General features: G+C 41.2%; 1 protein-coding gene across 6 annotated transcripts; it reads right to left on the bottom strand.

The window, feature by feature from the left end:
- Positions 1–940: 940 nt before the first annotated feature.
- On the bottom strand, positions 941–21,358 carry LOC110344012 (uncharacterized). 6 transcript variants are annotated; one of them, XR_015446874.1, is made up of 6 exons: positions 20,894–21,358; positions 8,989–9,074; positions 4,725–5,011; positions 4,053–4,296; positions 1,833–1,982; positions 941–1,410 (listed from the first exon to the last, which is right to left on the bottom strand). XR_015446874.1 is itself a non-coding variant. In XM_087199925.1 (5 exons), exons 2-5 carry the CDS (start codon positions 9,052–9,054, stop codon positions 1,340–1,342), a joined length of 531 nt encoding a protein of 176 aa, XP_087056051.1. In that variant the 5' UTR covers positions 9,055–9,074; positions 20,894–21,354; the 3' UTR covers positions 941–1,339. The 6 variants fall into 6 exon arrangements, 1 of the variants encoding a protein (XP_087056051.1); XR_015446873.1 differs by lacking the exon at positions 8,989–9,074 and having other exon boundaries at positions 20,894–21,348; XM_087199925.1 differs by lacking the exon at positions 4,725–5,011 and having other exon boundaries at positions 20,894–21,354.
- Positions 21,359–21,576: the final 218 nt, after the last annotated feature.

Here is a 21,576-nt window from a genome sequence, read left to right as displayed (position 1 = left end):
AGGGATTTACCTCAGTGGTTCCACCACCAGCCTCCTAAGCACAAGGTCCCAAGTTTGATCCCTGGTACCAAAAAAATTTTGTGCTTATTTTGAGAGAGGATCTCATTAATTTGCCAAGTTGCCTAGGCTGGGTTTGAATTTGCAATCCTCCCGTCTCAGCTTCCCAGACTTCTGGGGTTTGCAGGCATTCCCTCATAGGCACAAATGGGGCTTGGACATGATTGTGGCTGACACTAGAGACACTGTGGTGACAATAGCCCCATGAGTTAGGCTCGCCTGTGATAAAGTCACCCTCACCATCCTCACTACACTCTCTATTACTAAAAACACAGAAGGTACTCTCCTCAAAATTACAAGTCATTAAACTCCCTTACAATTGTGGTTACAAACAATTGATTATCATCAAACTATTTAGTGCCAAAAGAAAGAACCCTGTATTATTGTAAATGAAACTGTCACCTATGTTAACTCTTGTGAAATAAAAATATATAACTGAGAGAAAAGGAAAAAATGGAAACAAAGTCTTTGTAAATAGCAAGGGGTGGAGGGGTGGACAGGTGGATGGGAGGGCAGGGAATGGGGAAAAAAATAAAAACCAAGATACACCATGTAAAGGTACAAATTCCCAATGATGAATGTCATTATAGTGTATACCTAAAATGAACCAATAAAGTTATATATATAGCTCATATATATATCTCATATATATATATCTCATATATATATATCTCATATATATATATCTCATATATATATCTCATATATATATCTCATATATATATATCTCATATATATATATGTATCTCATATATATATATATCTCTCTCTATATATATCTCATATATATATATATATGACTGAATGACTGCAGGCCAGCCTCATACGGTGGTGCTGTTGTGGACGAGTGAGTTCGGACAATAGAGATGCGGCATACTCTGTGCCAGATTCAAGACCATTTATTATAGCCGGCAGCTGAGGGGTGCTAGCACCCAGAAAGGATTCCTCAGCAATGGGAAGCAGTTTGATTTCTCCTTTTAAATCATGCTTTCAGTTGGGGAGGGCTCAGGGGAGAGCAAGCGGAATCTTACAGAAGCAGAATCATGCCACGTTAGTGGGGGATACAAGGAAGTTTCACACACACTAGGTGAGCTACAAAACATCCTGAAACTGTATCAAGTTTACTGCCAAGCAGGATGTGGCGGTTTTGGGTCCTTTGTTCATGTCCAAGTACTTTGTTCAAGCACAGGTACAAAGTGGCATTGAGGCACAAGATGAAGTCGGGTTGGCTATCACAGTGCAGGCCAGTAATCCCAGTGCTGGGGAGGCTGAGGGAGGAGGATCACTGCAAATTTGAAAGCAACTTGGGTTCCATAGTGAGATCAAGGTCATCCTGAATCATGTAGTGGGCTTCTATCTCCATCAAAAACAAAAGATAAAACAAAACAAAAACAAAAGGAGGAGGGAAAGAAGGAGGAGGAGGAAGAAAAAGAAGAATATGCAAAAATCAAAAAACATTTTGGCCAACGTAAAAACTGCCCCACCTATTCTCCATGACTTAGATCCTTCCTCTATTGGGAACCCTTATAACATTCTCCTTCTTTTCAGACACACACACACACACACACACACACACACACACACACACACATAGAGAGAGAGAGAGAGAGAGAGGGAGAGAGAGAGGGAGAGAGAGACATAATATATAGTATACATTGTACGGGGATCGAACTCCAGTCCTTGGGCTTGTGAGGTGGGTGGCAGAACCACTGAGCTAAATCTCCAGCCCTAGCTCATGTATTTTTAACCTTATAATAAAATTTGTCTCCTCTGACCTTCAAAAAGTTCACCTCCAGGGCTGGGTGTGGTGGTGCATGCCTGTAATCCCAGCACGCAGAAGAAGTCTGAGGCAGGAGAATCACCATGAGTTGGAGGCTGGCCTGGGATACACAGTGAGATCAAGTGCAGCCTGAACTTCATAGAACCTGTTTAAAAAACAAAAGCAAAAGCAAAAGCAAAAGAAAATGATCTGTTTTATGTCTAGATGAAGACCCAACAAAGATTCCTCCCTTAGAACCTGTCCCACCCTCCACTCTTAAAATGGCCTCTCATTCTCTGGGCTTCCATGGCCCTGTCAGTGGTCAACAATGCCCACTGGGGACCCCATCCACCCATACTCAGCAAGAAAACAACTCCAAAAAGGGGAAAGGAATAGACAAAGGAAGAAACAAAGTAAGAAAGGAAGGAAGGAAAGAAGGCAGGCAGGCAGGAAGGCAGGCAGGCAGGAAGGCAGGCAGGCAGGAAGGCAGGAAGGAAGGCAGGCAGGCAGACAGGAAGGCAGGCAGGCAGGAAGGCAGGCAGGCAGGAAGGCAGGAAGGCAGGAAGGCAGGAAGGAAGGCAGGAAGGCAGGCAGGAAGGAAGGCAGGCAGGCAGGAAGGCAGGCAGGAAGGCAGGCAGGCAGGAAGGCAGGCAGGCAGGCAGGAAGGCAGGCAGGCAGGAAGGCAGGAAGGCAGGAAGGCAGGAAGGAAGGAAGGAAGGAAGGAAGGAAGGCAGGAAGGAAGGCAGGCAGGCAGGAAGGCAGGCAGGAAGGCAGGAAGGCAGGCAGGCAGGCAGGCAGGAAGGCAGGAAGGCAGGAAGGCAGGAAGGAAGGCAGGCAGGAAGGAAGGAAGGCAGGAAGGCAGGAAGGCAGGAAGGAAGGCAGGAAGGCAGGAAGGCAGGCAGGCAGGCAGGCAGGCAGGAAGGCAGGAAGGAAGGAAGGAAGGCAGGAAGGCAGGCAGGCAGGCAGGAAGGAAGGAAGGAAGGAAGGAAGGCAGGCAGACAGGAAGGCAGGCAGGCAGGAAGGCAGGAAGGCAGGAAGGCAGGCAGGAAGGAAGGAAGGCAGGAAGGCAGGAAGGCAGGAAGGAAGGCAGGAAGGCAGGAAGGCAGGCAGGCAGGCAGGCAGGAAGGCAGGCAGACAGGAAGGCAGGCAGGCAGGAAGGAAGGAAGGAAGGAAGGAAGGCAGGAAGGCAGGCAGGAAGGAAGGCAGGAAGGAAGGAAGGCAGGCAGGAAGGCAGGAAGGCAGGAAGGCAGGCAGGCAGGAAGGCAAGAAGGAAGGAAGGAAGGCAGGCAGGAAGGCAGGAAGGCAGGAAGGCAGGAAGGAAGGCAGGAAGGCAGGAAGGCAGGCAGGCAGGCAGGAAGGCAGGAAGGAAGGCAGGCAGGCAGGAAGGCACGAAGGAAGGAAGGAAGGCAGGAAAGCAGGCAGGAAGGAAGGCAGGAAGGAAGGCAGGCAGGCAGGAAGGCAGGAAGGCAGGAAGGCAGGAAGGCAGGCAGGAAGGAAGGAAGGAAGGAAGGAAGGCAGGAAGGCAGGAAGGAGAGAGAAAGCAAGCAAGCAAGCTCTGCCCCTATCCCACCATTCCACTACCAATCCATTCTGGTCTGTAAGGGAGGAAATGTGGAGCCCAGTTTCATTGCCAGATGGTCCATCTCTTACATTTTAAAGTCCAGGCTTCAAACACAACCGCTAACTTCCCTTCCTGAGCCTAGAAGACTTATCTATGACTTTCTCAAGCTCAAGCAGCCTTCAAAGGCTCCTTACTCTTCCCATGTGGCTCAACCCTCTCTGGGAAATCTCCTGCCACACTCTTATGGTTGACTTGAAAACTCTTCTTCCTTGCTATGATTTTGGTAAATTCTTTTACTGCACACACCACTGGCACTCTGAGTGCTGTATCATGTGACAGATAGCAAAGTTTGTAAATGCTCTAGTTCCCCATAAATGATGGTCTAGTATACGTATGGAACCTACACACATCCTCCCATTGAAAGAGTAATAGAGAAATTCATTGAGTGTTTAAATTTTATAGAAGCTGATTGCAATAAAAAGACACATTGCCAAAGGAGATCAGGGAAGAGGGAAGTAAAAAGAATCAAGATGTGCGACATACGTATGCCAACACCGGACAATGAATGTAATCACTGTGTAGTGCGAGCTTACACTAATGAAAAATCAGGTAGCAATTCAAAAAAGACACATTGCCATCCACCCCTCAAAACATTCCCTCTTGCTTCAAACACACTTATCTTTGCATTTTCTGAAGCAGTTCTGGAAGTCTTCTTCCTGGAGTGTCTGTAGTTGTGCTGTGGTGGCTGTCTCAACATCCTGAATTGATTCAAAATGTTTACTTTCATTGTTCTTTTGACTGTAGGGAAGATCCAGAGCGGCACTGTGCAGACCCCGTGGATGAGGCAGATGAGGATGCACTGCATTGTTTCTCTGAGCTGCCTTTCTGTTGGGCAGCATGCAGCAGCAGGTTCCACCACCTCGCAAAGACATAAAAGAGGACTTCAGAGATGCTTCAGAGAACAGCAAGCAAAACAGGATAAGTGTGTCCAAAGCAAGGGAAAGTACTTTAAGAGGGATTAAAGGAAATCTGTGTTTTACTATAATGCATTTTTGAAAAATTTAAACCATTCCCTGTGTGTTTTGATCACACCTCATAATATTGTGAAGGTGGCGATACTCTCCAAATTATCTACAGAGTCTCCTATTCTCATAAGAATCCTTTATGAGGCATGATCGAAAAGTATCTTGAGGGCGAATAATGGCAATGTTTCTCTTACTGTAAGAGTATTTTTGTTTTGTTTTGTTTTTGTAAGAAAATTTTAAGAAGACAAGCATTCAGTGTACTTTTTAATATCCACTTGTGGACCAGTTAGGGTTTACTAGAGGAACAGATGTACTGTCTCACATCATATCACAGCGATGATTATGTAAAGGATTTCCAGTCGGTTGCAATGGCTGCCTGTGGAGTCCGGGGTGAAGAATACAAAATGGCTGTCTGTGTGCTGGAGAGCCAGAGGATGCAGTTGAAAGTTGAAGGCCCAGAGCTCACTGCAGAGTCCAGTGTGAGTTCCTGTCAGAAAGCTACCGGGTCTGCATTGGAAGTCTGAAGGAAGTGGAGATGAATATCCACAGGTGATGGCAAAGACAAGAGCTCCTCCGAGGTGAGACTAGGAAGACTTCCTTCTTCTTTTCCTGGGGGACAAGATGATTGGTTGGTGCCACCCACAACCAGGGCGGGTCTTCCCTCCTCAGTTTGTGGCCTGCATGTCAATCATCCAGACACACGTGGAGCTTTGCTAATCTGTTAGGCAGTTCTCACGCAAGTCAAGTTGACACACCACAGTTAACTGTCACAATCCACCCTGGTCAACTTTATACCAGTCACATCTCCTTAAACCATACTTAACCTCCAAATACAATAGCAAGTTTATCATTATGCCTAGCATGATAAAACTATCCTGCATACATGTGAAAATCCATTAATTTGCTCCCCAGGATAGAAGACATAGTTTTCCTTTTGGTGATGCTTACTCTTCTCTTGATATCCCCTAACATAAATATTATAATGCATGTTTAGGGCAAGACATGGTGGCACACTTCTGTAATCGCAGCACTTGGGAGGCTGATCTATGAGGATGGCTGTGAATTTGAGGGTAGCGTGGGCTACAAAGTGAGCTCAAGGCCAGCCTGAACTACAGAGCAAAACCCTGTCTCAAAAAATAGATACATGATAGATAGACAGACAGACAGATAGGTAGATGATAGATAGGTTTAACAATAGTTAAGAACCAGTATTGTCGATCAACATTTTGCTACAAAGAAACAAAACAAAACAAAACACCTGCTTAATAGATGTGTATATATGACAGTTATACTCCTCATTTCTGTAACTGCTCATGCAGTCATAGCTGGTATTTATAACTTTTAGTACCCATTCTGTATTCCCTAGGCCTTCAGCAAGCACCTCAGCAGGCCTTGGATTTTCCATCCGGTGTGGTAACCCATACATTTATTTCTGAAGGTTCTGGGCCAATTGTCATCCTGACTGCACTGGCTTGTAGTTTCCCATGAACCTTAATAACAGGGCATGGTAATACTGTGAGACAACAAAGGGATCTCCTGCACTCTAAATATGTGTTTTGTTCCCTCCACTGTGGACTAATCGTCCAGTATCCCCTTTGTAGTCTCGATCGGCCATGACAGCCAATGCCATAACCCCCTTTTGGTTCATTTACTCAGAGGTGTGGGGAGCCCAGAATGACCAGGGGAGGGTCTTAAGATTAGTTCATTGGAACCATTGTTGTGCTTCCTGATACAAGCCTTCACCCCTCTGGAGCTAAGACATAGATTAGGTAAGCATAAGGTCGCAGGAACAGGAAGCAAAAGTTTGGCCGGCGGGTCACTGTGGGTAATGGTGAGTGGTACCATTCCCGCTTCCACCTCTCGATTCCTGGACCCATGCATCTGGCTATGGGAGGCAGAGTACCATAGAGTGGATGCTGATTCAAAGCATATACAGCTTTTTGGAGACTTTTGCCCCAGCCCTGCAAGGTATTGCCACCTAGCTGGCACTGTAACTGCATCTTCAAAAGACCATTACAGGGCCGTGGATTTAGCTCAGTGGTTCCACCACCTGCTTGTCAAGCGCAAGGTTCCAAGTTTGATCCCTGGTACCAAAAACAAAACAAAACAAAACAAAACACCTTTACAGTTTGCAACCCAGCTGCTTCTCGATGGTGGGGAATATGATAAGACCAGTTGAAGGAGACCCCCTGAAGATGTGGTGGGCAGGCTTTGATCATATTCAATTGGCTAATCAAAATTGGCTTTACCTATAATTCAGAGCTGGTCGTAAGTGCACAGCCTAATGGCGGCAGCTGGCACACAGAAAGAGAGCTCTACGTGCGAATGGCCATGGCCAAGACCAACCCAAGTCAAGGACACCAGGGCACCTGTATTAGCTGATAGCATCACAGCTGAAGACCCCATGATTCTTGCTCCTCCTTTATAAAAAGTTAATATTAATCTAAGGGAAAGAACAAGTTCCCATTAACCTAAGATTCACTTCTTGCAAGAATGCTTTGTTCCGCTTTTGCTAGGCCTCACTCACATCAGCCCCTCTGATCTTCACCCCACATACCTGACCGTATGCCCCTTCTGCTTTGTGCGCAATAAATACTGGCAAGTCCGCAGGTTCTGGGTCTCTGCTCACTAGAAGCTCTGACCTCCCAGGCCTCATCTCATTTACCATCTACCTTTGCCTTCATTCCACATCACATACCTAATCGGGGGTCAGGGGCTTCATTGGGGGTCCCCGATAACCAGTGAATTTCATGAGCATGAGACCATTGCTTTGGCTATGAAGTGCATTTCTTGGTCAGAAGAAATGCTGTGTGGAATACCGTGATGGTGTTTAAGGCATTCTGTAAGTGCATGGATGGTAGTTTTGGCAAAAGTATTATGTGCAGAGAAGGCAAATCTACCCCCAGAATAAGTGTCTATGCCAATAAAGAAAAGGCGCTGTTCTTTCCATGATGGAAGTGGTCAAATATAATCAACCTGTCACCAAGTCACAGGCTGATTACCCTGGAGAATGGTGCCACATCGGGGACTCAGTATTGGTCTGTGCTGATGGTATACTGGGCATTCAGCAGTGGCTGCAGTCAGGCCAGCCTCTGTGAGTGAAAGTCAATGTAGCTGAGCCCACGCATAACCTACATCCCTGCCACCACAGGCACTTTGTTCAGAGCCCATTGGACAATGACAGGGGTGGCTGAGAAAATAATTGACCACCATCCACAGAATGAGTCATCCTATCCACTTGATTATTGAAGTCCTCTTCTACTGAGGTCACTTTTTGGTGAGCATTTACATGGTACACAAATATTTTTACATCCTCTGCCCTATGGAGAGGTCTATCCACATATCTCTTCCCCAAACATCTTTGTTACTAATTTTCCAGTCATGATCCTTCCAAGTTCCTGACCACCTAGCCAGACCATAGGCCACAGCCCATGAATTGGTATATATTACACATCTGGCCATTTTTTCCCAAGAAAATGTATGGCCAGGTGCACTGACCAAAGTCCTGCCCATTGTGAAGATTTCCTTTCACCACTGTGTTTCAGGGATGTCCTGGAAAGGGCCTATAATGCTTCAGCTATCCACTTGTGGGTGGTAACTGCATAATGTGCAGAGCCATCTGTGAGCCAGGTCTTTGTCTTCGCTGCCTCTGTCAGCTGAGCATATGGTACACCCCATGAGGCATAGGCACATGGGAGACAGAAGGCAGTATACCAGGAGTAGGGTCATGGGCATTTGAACAACTGCATCATGTAACTTAACGTGTGTCTTTCAGACCTGCTTGGGCCCCGTCAGGTCTATACAACTTCCCTTTAATGATGGACAGTTGCTGTGCACATCCAACTTTATGACTTGTTGGGTCAGACGGCACCTAGTTCATGATGGGCAGCTCAGGTCACATGGTGACCTGGTGTTCCATGGTCAAGCATTCAGTTTCCACTATGGCCCAGTAGCAGGCCGAGAGCTGTTTTTCTAAGAGAGAGTAGTTGTCTGCAGATGACAGCAGAGCCTCACTCCAAACCCCTAAGGGCCTCCAGTGCAATGCACCTCTGGGGGCCTGCCATAGACTCCAAACAGCATCCCTACCTGACACTGACACCTCAAGTACCATTGGATCTGCTGTGTTACGTGGCCCCAGTGGCAGAGCAGCCTGCACACCACCCTGGACCTGTTGCAGTCCTCTTGTTCTGGGCCCCACTCAAAAACTAGCAGCCTCCTAGGGGCCGGGGATTTAGCTCAGTGATTCCACCACCTGCCTGGCAAGCGCAAGGTTCTGAGTTGGATCCCTGGTTCCAAAACAAAACAAACAAACAAACAAAAAACTAACAGCCTCCTGAGTCACTCAGTACATGGACTGAAGTAACACACCCAACTGAGGGATGTGCTGATCCCAAATTCTGAATAGGCCCACTAAGCATTGTGCCTTTTTTGGGTTGTTAGAGGAGCCAGATTCAACAACTTATCCTTTGTCTTAAAAGAGATAAGCATGCCCCACACCACTGGACTCCTAGAAATATCACTGAGGTAGATGGACCTTGAATTTTATTTGGATTTACTTCCCATCCTCTGGCTCTCAAATGCCTTACCCTCAAGTCCGGAGTGGTTGCAACCTCCTCCTGCTCACTTGGTCCAATCAGCATGGCCTCATCCATGCAACGGAACAGTGTGATGCCTTGTGGGAGAGAAAGGTGATCAAGATCCCTGAGAACTAAGTTGTGACACAGCTTGGAGAGTTAATACACCCCTGAGATAGTAATGTGGGGTAGAAGGAATCAAAGATAGGTAGGAAAGAGATAAGGAAATCATAGGTAAGAATTGTACTTTTCATTTAAAAAATGCAAGGACTTAGCTGAAGTCACCCAAGACAGCATCACGCCAACATTTCTTGTCTAGATTGACACCTCTTCCCTACCAGACACCTCACTAAAAGGCCATAAATTGACTCAATTAAACAAGTAAGGAATAGGAGCCTAGCCCTGAGATAAGGACTGTCCCAGTGTCAACAGTCCTGGGGCAGATTTATACTCCTTCCTCCACCACACCCAGCACTAGAGGCCATAAATTGGCCCAATTAAGAAAGGAAGCAACAGGCTGAATGAATCTAGAGAATGTTTAAATCCTCTATCCAAACAAAACACAACGAAAGAAAAAAATGTAAAAACCTGATGCCTTTGACTGCATCTACCCCTTTGAGGGAGACTGGGGGCAGGGGACACTGTTATCCCTAGCTTTTCACTCCCTCGGCACAGACACAATTTTTTTCAAGTATTTTTGATGCGCAGTTGATTGAATTCGTTAAAGCCGCAGATACATTGGTCTGACATAGTGTGCAGCGGAGAGTATATAACAAGGGAGCTGGCCTAAGAATTGTTGTGAAAGTTTTATTTGAGCTGAGCACTGAAGTAGCAATGAAAAGACAAGGAAAAATGCTCTAATAAAGGCCAAAACAGTCTCCTGCCAAGGATTAACACTTTTGGTGGAGCCACTGAGCTAAATCCCCGGCCCTTTAGAGCTAACATTAAAAATGAGGAAACCTAGTTTCAGGGCCACCACAAGACATGCTATGATCACTTTGGATTTTCCTTGTTTGAGACCTGGAATCACCTATTTTTCCAATTAAAAGAAAATGATTCCTTTTAGTGGAGACTAGTATTTAGAAATCAAAATTCGAGCACCAAGTATACGCAATGCTACTACTGCAGTGTCATTGCTTCTAGACTATTTTAGCAAACAAAGGTAAGAAATAATGTCATTTTAATTTTATTTTTTACTTTATTTATTTTGCCATCCTGGAAATTGAACCTGGGGCCTTTGCAATGAATAACGTCCTTAGCATTTTTCATTTTTTTATTTTGAGAAAGGGTCTTGCTAAGTTGCTCAATTTCCCAGGCTGATGCTAAAGTCCTGAACTTTGTGCCTCAGCCTCTCAAGGGCCAGTATTACAGACATTCACCACCACGCCCAGCTAAGAAATAACGGAGTTTTGAAATTGTGAGTTGGTATTGATAGTGTCAGTTCTACTTTGTTACAGTTTCTTTCCCTAGTTAGAGATTTTCTCTTTTCCTCTCAAAGTATCTCCTAATTTGCCCTACACTAATTTTCTTTTCTTATTTGCTTTATACGACTCAATGTCTGTATGTGGTCTTCATGATTCAATGCCATGAAGAACAAGCAGGCAAACAAAGATGACGGGATAAATGTTCTAGATTAAAAATAAGTGAAAAAAAAATCAGTGAAATGTAGACCTGATCCAGTATTATACTGGAAGAGTCATCCAGAGCCATCAGGCAATAAAAAGAATCAAAAAGACTCAAAAAAAAAAAATGTAGAAGTGAAATTATCTGTTTGCTGATGATACAGATTAATATGTAGTAAATGCTCCACTAAAAATCTGTTAGAACTGAAAAATGAATTCACAAAGTTGCACACAATCAATGTACAAAAGCAGTAGTGACACAGTGCATTGTGGTGCACACCTATAACCCTGGCACTCATGTCACAATTTTCAGGCCAGCCTGGCCTACATAGCTAGATGCTGTGTCAAAAACAAACAAGCAAACAAATAAACAAAGAAATGATTTTCAAGAGGGCAATTGGGGGTTGCACCTAGGGCTTTTGTACTGAGCCACATCCCCAGCCTTGTTTTTCCTTTTTCTTTTTAAAAGAGGCTCTCACTAATTTTCCCATGATCAGTTGAACTTGTAATCCTCTTTCCTCAGTCTCCCAGAGCTCTGAGATTCCTGAAGTGTGTCACCACACACACCTGCTTCAGTAGTGTTTCTATATGCTAACAATGACCCATCCAAAAAAGAAATGAAGAGAATAAATTCTGCCCAGCAGCTGCAAGTACATGGTCAGAGCCCTAGGACCACCACCACCACCACCACCACCACTCCCCCAAACAAGAAAATTTCTTTGAAGCCTCACATGGTGGTATGTACCTATAATCCAAGGTGCTCAGGAGGGTGAAGCAGGGGGATCTCTTCAGCCCACGAGTTTGACACCAGCATGGACAACATAGCAAGAGTCCGTCTTTTAAAAAAGAGACAGAGATCTACAGATTGTGAATGTGAATGAGAGCTAACAACTGATTATCAAAATTATAAATCCACCATAATTTGGGGGTAAATAAATAAAGTACTCTGGATGAATAAAGGCTTAGGTGTAGACAATAACTCTGTTTTTAAAAATGCAGTATTTGGAGACATCAAGGAAAATGGCAGAGTGGTGGGTGGCAACACCTCAGCCTCTCTGAGATGTGGAATGCAGACACTGGAAAATGAAAACTTGGGGGAGAAAAGAAAAGAAAAGAGAAGCAGATGTCCAGAGACCAGGAAGGATCTGCAGGAAAATTAAAACCTACAGAGAAACTGAGGAGATAGAACACAGTGTGGCGAAAGGGAGGGAGAGTTTGTACTTTCTCTCTGTGGCGCAGGCCATGGTCACAATCTCGCTGCTTGACCCAGCTCCAGTGAAACCGAGACTATGGCTGAAAGCACGGCTCTTTGTCCTTTGCTTTCGCTTTCCGCGGTAGTGATTCCCTCGGTGCTGTACTCCCCGGGAAATCACTGAAAGGATAAAAGTCAGTACTTCGGAAATGGTTACTAGGCCGAGATTACAGGAAGAAACTGTAAATCCATTTACAGAAAAGCCCCTCACTCATACCTCCATGACTAGTGGGGACGTGACATCCATAGGCCCTGACTGCACAAAGGGGGATTGGGACATCAACAAATTCATGATGCAGTTATGGCTCTTGGAAATGCTGGGTACTTCCAAGACGCAGACAAATGGTGAGGCCCTGACTACTTTAAGCCCAGAAATATTTGCAGCAAAACAGGGATCTCAGTCCTTAGAAAATAAAGGAAAGTATGGGCCTCTCCCAATGGCTGACATAAACCTTAAATGCTAAGAAGTCTTAGAATAAACTATTTCAAACCCTAAAAATAAAAACACTTAAAGGTCATTATGTATCCTTCAAAGTTTATGGAGAAATAAGGTATTTGTACAACAAGGACCATATCAAGAAATTCATGACCATCAAACCAGCTTTCCATAAAAATGTTAACCATATGCTAGAGAGACAATGAAGCCAACAATGGCACTAACTAGGATGAATGAATATACCTGGCACAATGAGCAGCTAAGGGAATGGAAAGAAAAATGAAATCAGCAACTGGAAAATAATGCAATGATGGGAATAAATCAATATCTTTCAGTAACACCTCTCAATGTGAATTGTCTCAAAATCTCAATCGAAAGACATAGATTGGCAGAATGGATCAAAAAATAAAACCTAAAGACATATACTATACAAGAAACCTTTTTTTTTTCTTTATTTCTATTTGGTACCAGGGATTGAATTCCGGTCCTTGTGCTTGTGGGACAGGCAGCAGAACCACTGAGCTAAATCCCCAGCCCCAGGAAACACATTTAATTAAAAAAGAAATTCATAAAGTAAAAATCAATAGATGGAAAACAATATTCCATGCAACAAGAACCTGGTAAAAAGCAGGAGTAGTAGACATCCTAACTTCACATAAAGTGGATTTCAAGCCAAAACTCATCAAAAGAGACAAAGAAGGTCACTAAATATTGGTTAAGGGAACAATTCAACAAGAAGCAATAACAATTATAAATATATACGCACCGCATACTGGCACATCCAACTTCATAAACAAGCACTAACAGCCATGTAAAATCAGATAAACACCAATACAGTAGTAACAAGGGCCCTGAGTATACCATTGTTACAAATAGATAGATTAGCTAGACAAATAATCAACACAGAAATGTCAGAGTTGAACCAAACCTGTAAACAAGTGAATAGATAACTATAGAGAGTTCCTTCCAACAGCAACATAATACACATTTTTCTCAGCAGCACATGGGACTTTCTTGAAAATAGACCTCATACTAGCCCATAAAGCATGCTTAAGCAAATACAAAAGAATCAAAGTTATCCCATGTGTATTATCAGAATATACTGCAATGAATCTAGAGATCAGTGGCAAAACAAACCACAGAAAAAAACTTTGTAAACACATGGAAATTGAATAATCAATGGGTCACAGATGAAATTAAAGAAGAAATCCGACAGTTTTAACAATCAAACAATAATACTGTTCCAGAATCTTGGAAAGAAATGCACAGAGACACAGAATTTGGGTAAAATAACAAAGGCTTTACTTGCAAGCAGGTGGAACCACCAGAAAACTGGTCTGGTCAGAGTCCCCGCTGCATTCTTTGTCCATCACCTTTTATACTTTTGTTAGTCATTATCTCATCCCTAGTGGTCTTTGTTGAGCAAATAAAATTCTGATTTCTGCTTAATGGTTAAACACAGGTGGTTTCTGTCACTGATTACAGTCCTAAACACATGACAGTTAAGGCACATATATCACAGTTTGTTTAGGGATTGCCACTTTGTTCTTCAGAGCTAAGATGTTATTTATAGTGGTGCTATAGATCAAAGGAGGTACACAACCTTCACTTTAAACAACAAAAGCAATAGGCTAAGGCAAGCTTTTAAAGGGATACCCTACCTATTTTGCTTCTGCTACTACTTTAATAGCTAATCTACTAAATTTACTTTAAAACTTTTCTCTATCAATACCAGTAAGACATACTAGAACCTATGGAACACAAAAAAGCAGTCCTAAGAGGGAAATTTATAGCAGTGAATTCCCACATAAGAAAAATAGAGCAAGCTCAGATAATTTGACAGTGTACCTCAAGGTTCCAGAAAAACAACAATCCAAATCCAAAGCTAGTATAAGAAAGGAAATTATAAAGATCAGAGCAGAAATTAATGAAATTGAGACTAAACAATACAAAAAGGAAGTAAAGAGTTGTTTGTTTAAAATAAGTAAACTAAGGGCCAGGGATTTAGCTCAGTGGTTCTGCTGCCTGCCTCACAAGCTCAAGGACCTGAGTTTGATCCCCAGTACTAAAAAATAATAAAAAATAAATAAATAAAATAAAATAAGTAAAATGGACAAATCCTTAGCTAATCTCATCAAAATAAGGAAAGAAAAGACTCAAATTCATGCAATTAGAAATAAAAGAGGATGGGGCTGGGGATTTAGCTCAGTGGTTCTGCTGCCTGCCTCGCAGGCACAAGGAGCTGAGTTTGATCCCTGGTACTAAAAAAAAAAGAAATATAGAAATAAAAGAGGTAAAATCACAACAGATTCTGTGGAAATCCAGAAGATCATTAATAAACACTTTGAGAACCTATACTCCAATAAAATGGAAAATTCAGAAGAAAATGGATAGATTTCTAGACATATATGAACTATCAAAGCTAAACAAAGAAGATATGAAAATCTTAAATCATCCAATATCAATCAATGAAACTGAAGAATTAATAAGAAAATTAGTAATTAAGAAAAGCCTAGGTCCCAATAGGTTAATTGCTGAATTCTTCAAGAACTTTAGAGAAAGCTTAATGCCCATAATCCTCATGCTCTTTAATGAAATTGAAAGGAATGCAGTACTCCCAAAGTTATTCTTGCAAGCAAGGATCACCCTGATTCCAAAACTAGACAATGACTCAACCAAAATGAGAACTATAGACCAATCTCTTTAATGATCATAGATGCAAAAATCCTCAGTAAGATACTGGCAAGCAGAATGCAGCAAATAATCAAAATGTCAAACAGTATGACCAAGTAGGATTCATTCCAGAGATGCAGGGATGGTATAACATACACAAATAAATAAATGGAATACATTACTTTAACAGAAGCTAGGTCAAAAATCAAATGATTGGGGCTGGGGATTTAGCTCAGTGGTTCCACCACCTGCCTCACAACTGCAAAGTCCTGAATTCGATCCCTGGCACCAAAAAAAAAAAAAAAAATCAAATGATCATCTCAATAGATGCAGAAAAAGCATTTGACAAAGCCCTACATCCATTCATAGTTAAAAATCTGTATAAAATAGGTATATACTATGGCTTGTATCTAGATATCCCCCCAAAGACTCATGGACTAGGGCTTTTCAGATGTGGCTGGATCTAGGGTGTGTGAATGTGGTGGACTAAGGGTGTGTGATATTGGTTAAAGTGTGTGATAGATAAATTAGTCCACTGATTTGTTTAGCATAGATCTGGGTGTGAATAATGGGAAGACCCAACCTGGGTGTGGGTAGCATCACCCAAAAGGCTTGTAACCTGGATGGAATAAAAGAGAAAGGGCTCCTGCTTCTTTGCTGCCTCCTGCCTACCCTGACATAGACTGTTTCTCTTGTGCCATCCCCTCTGCCATACTATTCTACCTTGGAGCCAGCTGACTATGAAGTGAAACCTCTATAAACTGTGAGCTGAAATAAACCTTTCTTCCTTTAACTTGTGGGTGTTGCATATTTTGTTTCAGCAATGAGAAAAGTAACTAAAACAGTATAGAAGGTCTTTATCTCAATCTGATAAAAGCCATCTATGACAAACCAATGGCCAACATCATGTTAAATGGAGAGAAGCTGAAAGCTTTCCCTCTAAAATCAGAATGAGGACAGGACAACAATATCTACTCTCACCACTCCGTTCAACATAGTTCTCAAAACCTTAGTAAGAGCAATTAGACAAGAGAAAGAAATAAAAGAGATATGGACAGGAAAGGAAGATGTTAAATTATCATTGTTTGTAGACATGGTCATACAGAGAAGATCCAAAAAATTCCACCAAAGGATTCTTAGACCTAATAACCAAACCCATTAGCAGAGCAGGATACAAAGTCAATACTGAACACTCAGTAGTGTTCCTGTACACCAATAATAATTTCAGAGAGAGATATTAGGGAAGAAATACATTTCACAATAACATAAAAAATGAAATACTTAGGAATGAACCTAACCAAGAAAGTGAAAGACCTAAATAGTGAAAACTGAAGTTCTCTGGAAAAGAAGACTAAAGGGAGCATCAGAAAATGGAATGATATATATCCCCTGTTCCTGTATAGGCAGGACCAATACAGTCAAAATGGCCATACCTCCCAATCTATTACACAGATACACAATCCCAATCAAAATAATGATAGCATTCTTAACAGAATTGGGGAAATCAATCCTAAAATTCATATGGCACCAGAAGAGGCATCACAATCCCAGACCTCAAGTTATATTAAAGAGCTATAGTAATAAAAACAGCTTGGTAAACCAAGTGTGGTGGCACCATCCTATTATCTCAGCACTTAAGAAGCTGAAGCAGGAGGATCAGCAGTGAATGTGAGGCCAGCTTGGGCTACATAACAAGAACCTGTCTCAAAAATAAACAAACAAACAAGAAAACAGTATGGTATTGGGGGAAAAAACAGACTTATGAATCACCAGAACAGAAGAGACCATGCAAAACCATCTTTAGGCACACTCAGCTACCTTATCTTTAACAAAGGGCCCAAATATTTTCACTGGAGAAAAGATAGCTTATCTAAAAAATGGTGCTGTGGCCGGGGATTTAGTTCAGTGGTTCTGCTGCCTGCCTCACAAGCACAAGGTCCCAAGTTTGATCCCCAGTACCAAAAAACAAAAACAAAAACAAAAAACAGTGCTGAGACAATTAGTTATCCACCTGCCAAAGATTGAATCTTGACCCATCTCTCTCACACTGCACTAAACTAAAATCAAAATGGATCAAAGTTCTAAGTATTAAATCAGAAAAAATCTGCTGGAAGACAAAATATATAAAACTCTTGAAGACATAGTTATAGGCAAAGACTTCTTGAACAGAACCCCAGTTTCACAAGAAATAATATCAAGAATCAACAAATGCGAATTATCAAATTAAATACTTCTGCACAGCAAATGAAAATCCCAACAGAATCAAGAGACAACCTACAGGCTGAGAAAAATTTTTTTCAGCTACTCCTCAGACAGAGGACTAATATCTACAATATATAAAGAACTTGGACAAATTAGATTCCCAAATTTAAAGACCAAATCAAAAAATGAGCATTTGAAATGAACATACACTTCTCAGAAAAAGAAATACAAATGGGCAATAAATACATAAAAAAAGTGTTCAACACCAGTGACCATTCAAGAAATACAAATTAAAACAATAGTGAAATTCCATCTCACGCCAGAAAGAATGGCTACCATTGAGAAATCAAATAACAAATGCTGGTGAGGCTGCAGGAAAAAAGGAATCCTTATCCATTGATAGTGGGAATGTAAACTAGTAAAACCACTACACTATGGAGATTTCTCAGAAAAACTAAAAATAGAAATTCTTTTTGACCTAGCTTTTGCCTTCTAGGTATGCTTCTAAAAGACTTAAAGATGTCATATTAGAGGGCTCTATGCATACTCGTGTTTACAGCAGCACAATTCTTAATAGGTAAATCTTGGAAGAAGCCTATATGTCCATCCACAGATGAATGGATGAAGAGAATGTGGTACTTACACACAATGGTTTACTACTCTGTCATATAGAAGGATAAAGTTGAGTCATTTGTAGGAAAACAGGTGCACCTTGAGATAATGTTGAGTGAAATCAGACTCACAAGCTTAAATATAACATGTTTTCTCTTATATGAGAAACTCAATATATGAAGTGCAAAACAGACAAACAATAGGAAAAAAAGAAAGAAAGAAATTATTATAATTTGGCATGGCCAATGTATCTAAAAGTGTAACTAGGGCTGGGGATTTACCTCAGTGGTTCCGCCACCTACCTTGCAAGCACAAGGTCCCAAGTTCGATCCCCTGTACCAAAAAGCAAAAACAAAATAAAAGTGTAACTTGATTTAGTATAATTGTTTTATGTGTTTTATACCTTATTTGGTCTGCTAGTCCAGGTGTTAATCTGTGTTTATGATAATGAACTTGATAAAGAAATAGAAAATAAATAAATCTGATGCTGGCAAAAAATAAAAATGCAGGATTCACTTTAGGATGTTTTTAAAAGGTAGATCAATAAAATAGAAATGAGAGCTCTGAATAAAACCCGTGCTTATATGGAAATATAGTTTATGATGGAACAGAATCACAGATTAATGGAGAAAGAATGGCTCCAGAGTAAATAGTACTACATCTAGAATCTCTTTTTTCTTTCTTTTTGTTTTTTTTGGTACCAGGGATCAAACTCAGGACCTGAGCTTTTGAGGCAAGAGCAGAACCACTGAGCTAATCCCCTGCCCAACATCTAGAATCTCAACACTTAGAAGCTGAGGGTGGAGGACTGTGAGTTCAAGGCCAGCCCTGGTGACATAGAGAACTCAAGGCTATCCTGGACTACATAGCGAGGCCCCTTGTCTAAAGGAAAAAAAAGCTTCAGGTACATTAAAACCCTAAATATGAAAAGCAAAATTATAAAACTTTTTGCAGACAAAAATAGGAAAATATTTTAAGATGTTAAAGTAGGGAGGGCCAGGGATTTAGCTCAGTGATTTTGCCACCTGGTGCACAAGAGCAAGGACCTCAGTTCAATACCTGGTACCCAAAAAAAGTTAAAAAAAATAAATAAATAAAGTAGGAAAATATTTTTCAATGTGTGAAAAACACTTAACAGCATATGGCTGACAAATTGAACCACATTGAATTGTGAACATTTATTTTATCAAAAGATACCAAAAAGTAAGTGAAAATATAAGTAAAAAAGAAGATATTACAAGAAGAATTAGCATGAAGATTGTCTTAAAAATTTCTACAAATAAAAAAAGCTACACAGATAAGAGGTTAAAAGGTGTTTCATAGAAGAAACCATGAACATATAAAAAAATGTTCAGCCTGCTAGAAATGAAGGAATCCAAATTAGAAGGACAAAAACACAGCATTTCTGTGCCCTAGTTTGACAGATTGTTGTTGTTGTTTTTGAGACAGGCTCTCATTATGCAGTTTGGGCTGACCTTGAACTCATTATGTAGCCCAGGCTGGCCTTGAACTTGCTGTGATCCTCCTGCCTCAGTTTACTGAGTGCTGGGATTACCGGTATACAGCACCACTCCCGGCAGCAGAAAATTTTAACTAATGAAATTAAGTGTTGGTAAGAATGTAGAGTAATAAAAACTTTCATACAGTGGTGGTGGGAATTGATTGGTACAAGCTCTTTGTGAAGTAATTTCATGTTCAGTTTAACATGCATATATCCTAAAACCTGTAAACCTTCATCCGCATCATGTCCCAAAGTTTTGCACTTGAACACAATGAGATGATACGAGAATATTCTTAGCAATATTTATTGTAATAGCTTCCAATTAAAGACTGTCTAATGTTACTGCTGGGGCATGCTGGGGCACATCTATAATCCCAGATACTTGGAAGGTTGAGGAAGGAGGGTTACAAGTTGAAGCCAGCCTGACAATTTAGTGAGGCTCTGTCTCAAAATAAAAAGGGCTCAGGACACTGAACTCCCTGGCTTCAATCACCAATATTGCAAACCAACAAAAGACCTGTCTAATATTAACTGGCAGTTAGTTTACTTAATGGGCTTGTTAAATTGTGCTATATTTATCAATGGGGCAAAGCAAAATAATCCTGAATACATTACAGATATATCATGTGGATAAATCTCAAAAGCATTATTGCCTGAAAGAAAGTCCCAGAAGAATATATATGGTATGATTGAATTTATATTATGCTTAAAACAAGATGAGAAATGTACATTGTTTAGGAATACATTTATACTATAAAGAAACAAAAATAAGATAAAATTTATAGGAGAGAAATATACATACTAAGTGAAGCATTTAGAAAGACTTTACATACTTGTGACCATATGACCCTATTTGTCTGGGAAAATCCTGACTTGTACTTCTTCTCATGGCATTTACCAACTTCCTACAGGGTCAGGTGAAAAATCAAAACAAAAAAAAACAGAGTCAAATCACCGAGTGGTGTGGAGGTTGTCAGGACTTGCCAGATAGTTGTGGATTTTATGGCTGTAGAGTGGTACCAACATGCCTAGTTTTATGTTCAGGCATTTTGTTCAGCATTTTCCTTTTTATATCCTTTTTAGCCATTATTTCATCCTTAGTGGTCTTTGATGTGTAAATACAATTCCAGTTCCTATTTACAAGTCACAGACACAAGATAGGCACATATACATTGTAAATTCACCCAGCCATTGCAACTTTGTTAGGTTAATGAAGTTACTGGTTAAAGAGTCAGATTACTGTCACCTTAAACCAGGAGAGTTACAGGAAAAGCAAATCTTAAAGGAACACATAACTTATTTTGCTTTTACAACTACCTTAATATTCAATCTACTAAGTTATCTAAAACCTTTCCCTTTCAGGTTATAAGTGCCCCAGGTATAAGAAAAGGGGTTGGAATATTGTGATAAGGTACAGTAAGAGGAAGAGAACTGAGAAATTTAAGACACTCAAAAGAAGCCATGTCAGTGTTTGATAAGAGAAGTCAAATCTGGGTGGGAGTCAAGTTAGAAGGCAGGTAGATTGGAAAAATACAGAATATTAAGATCAGTCAATCAATGAGTTGAAAAAATGAAGGTGTGAGAATATCTATATACTGAATATCTTACTGAGAGCTTACCATGGGCTAAAAACTGTGGTAGGCATTGGAGATCAGTCAAAACAGGTATAGGTTTCTCCTTCTGGATTCAATAGGACCTGAGAGTAATCAGGTAGTAAGCACTTGAATAAACAAAATTAGAATGTTAATAAAGAATAAGGTAGAAAAGACTAAGATGATGATGTTTAAGGACGATGGAAGGAATCCAACCACCACCATCCTAGGTTGATCAGTTTAAGCTTCTCCCATCCTCTTCTGCTTTCATGTCTGCTAAAGATGCATAATCATGGGTTACCAGATAGCCACAGCTCCTTTTCACTGAACTTTTCCCCTCACCCCACCCCCCACCCCACTTTATGCTCACAACCCTACAATGGACCTCATAGCCTGGAGAGTCACAAGTCTGGTCTAAGGACCAGGGTGGTCCCTCTAGCTTTGTTCTGAATAAACCTGTCCTAACTGTTGATCTCTGTTATCTTTGTTACTCCTTTCTCCTAGCAACTACTCAAATAAAACATCTAACCTGGGGCCTGGAATTTAGTTCAGTGTTTGCACTGCCTGCCTCACAAGCACAAGGTCCCAAGTTTGATCACAGGTATCAAAAAAAGAAAAAAACATCTAACCTAATCAGAAAAGTCAAGGAAAGTTTTTCTGAGGAAAGGACAGTAGATTTGCCTTAATGATGAATAGGACTGTTCATTGAG

Source organism: Heterocephalus glaber, unplaced genomic scaffold (genome assembly GCF_053883595.1).
Source record: "Heterocephalus glaber isolate CG9 unplaced genomic scaffold, H.glaber_assembly_v1.0 deba00001733, whole genome shotgun sequence".
In the NCBI taxonomy this organism is placed as follows: Eukaryota; Metazoa; Chordata; class Mammalia; order Rodentia; family Bathyergidae; genus Heterocephalus; species Heterocephalus glaber.
Note: the sequence above shows the minus strand (reverse complement) of the source record. Positions and strands in the feature narration are given on the sequence as shown.

Bases quoted from the DNA above. Each gene is read 5' to 3' on its own strand.
- LOC110344012 (XM_087199925.1), bottom strand. From the start codon at position 9,054: ATGGATGAGGCCATGCTGATTGGACCAAGTGAGCAGGAGGAGGTTGCA. The intron at 4,297-8,988 runs GTAAGGCATTTG...TGTCTTTGCGAG, and splicing joins CAACCACTCCGGACTTGAGG to GTGGTGGAACCTGCTGCTGC. The intron at 1,983-4,052 runs GTGTGTTTGAAG...TTTTTTAAACAG, and splicing joins TTCAGAAAATGCAAAGATAA to GTTCTATGAAGTTCAGGCTG.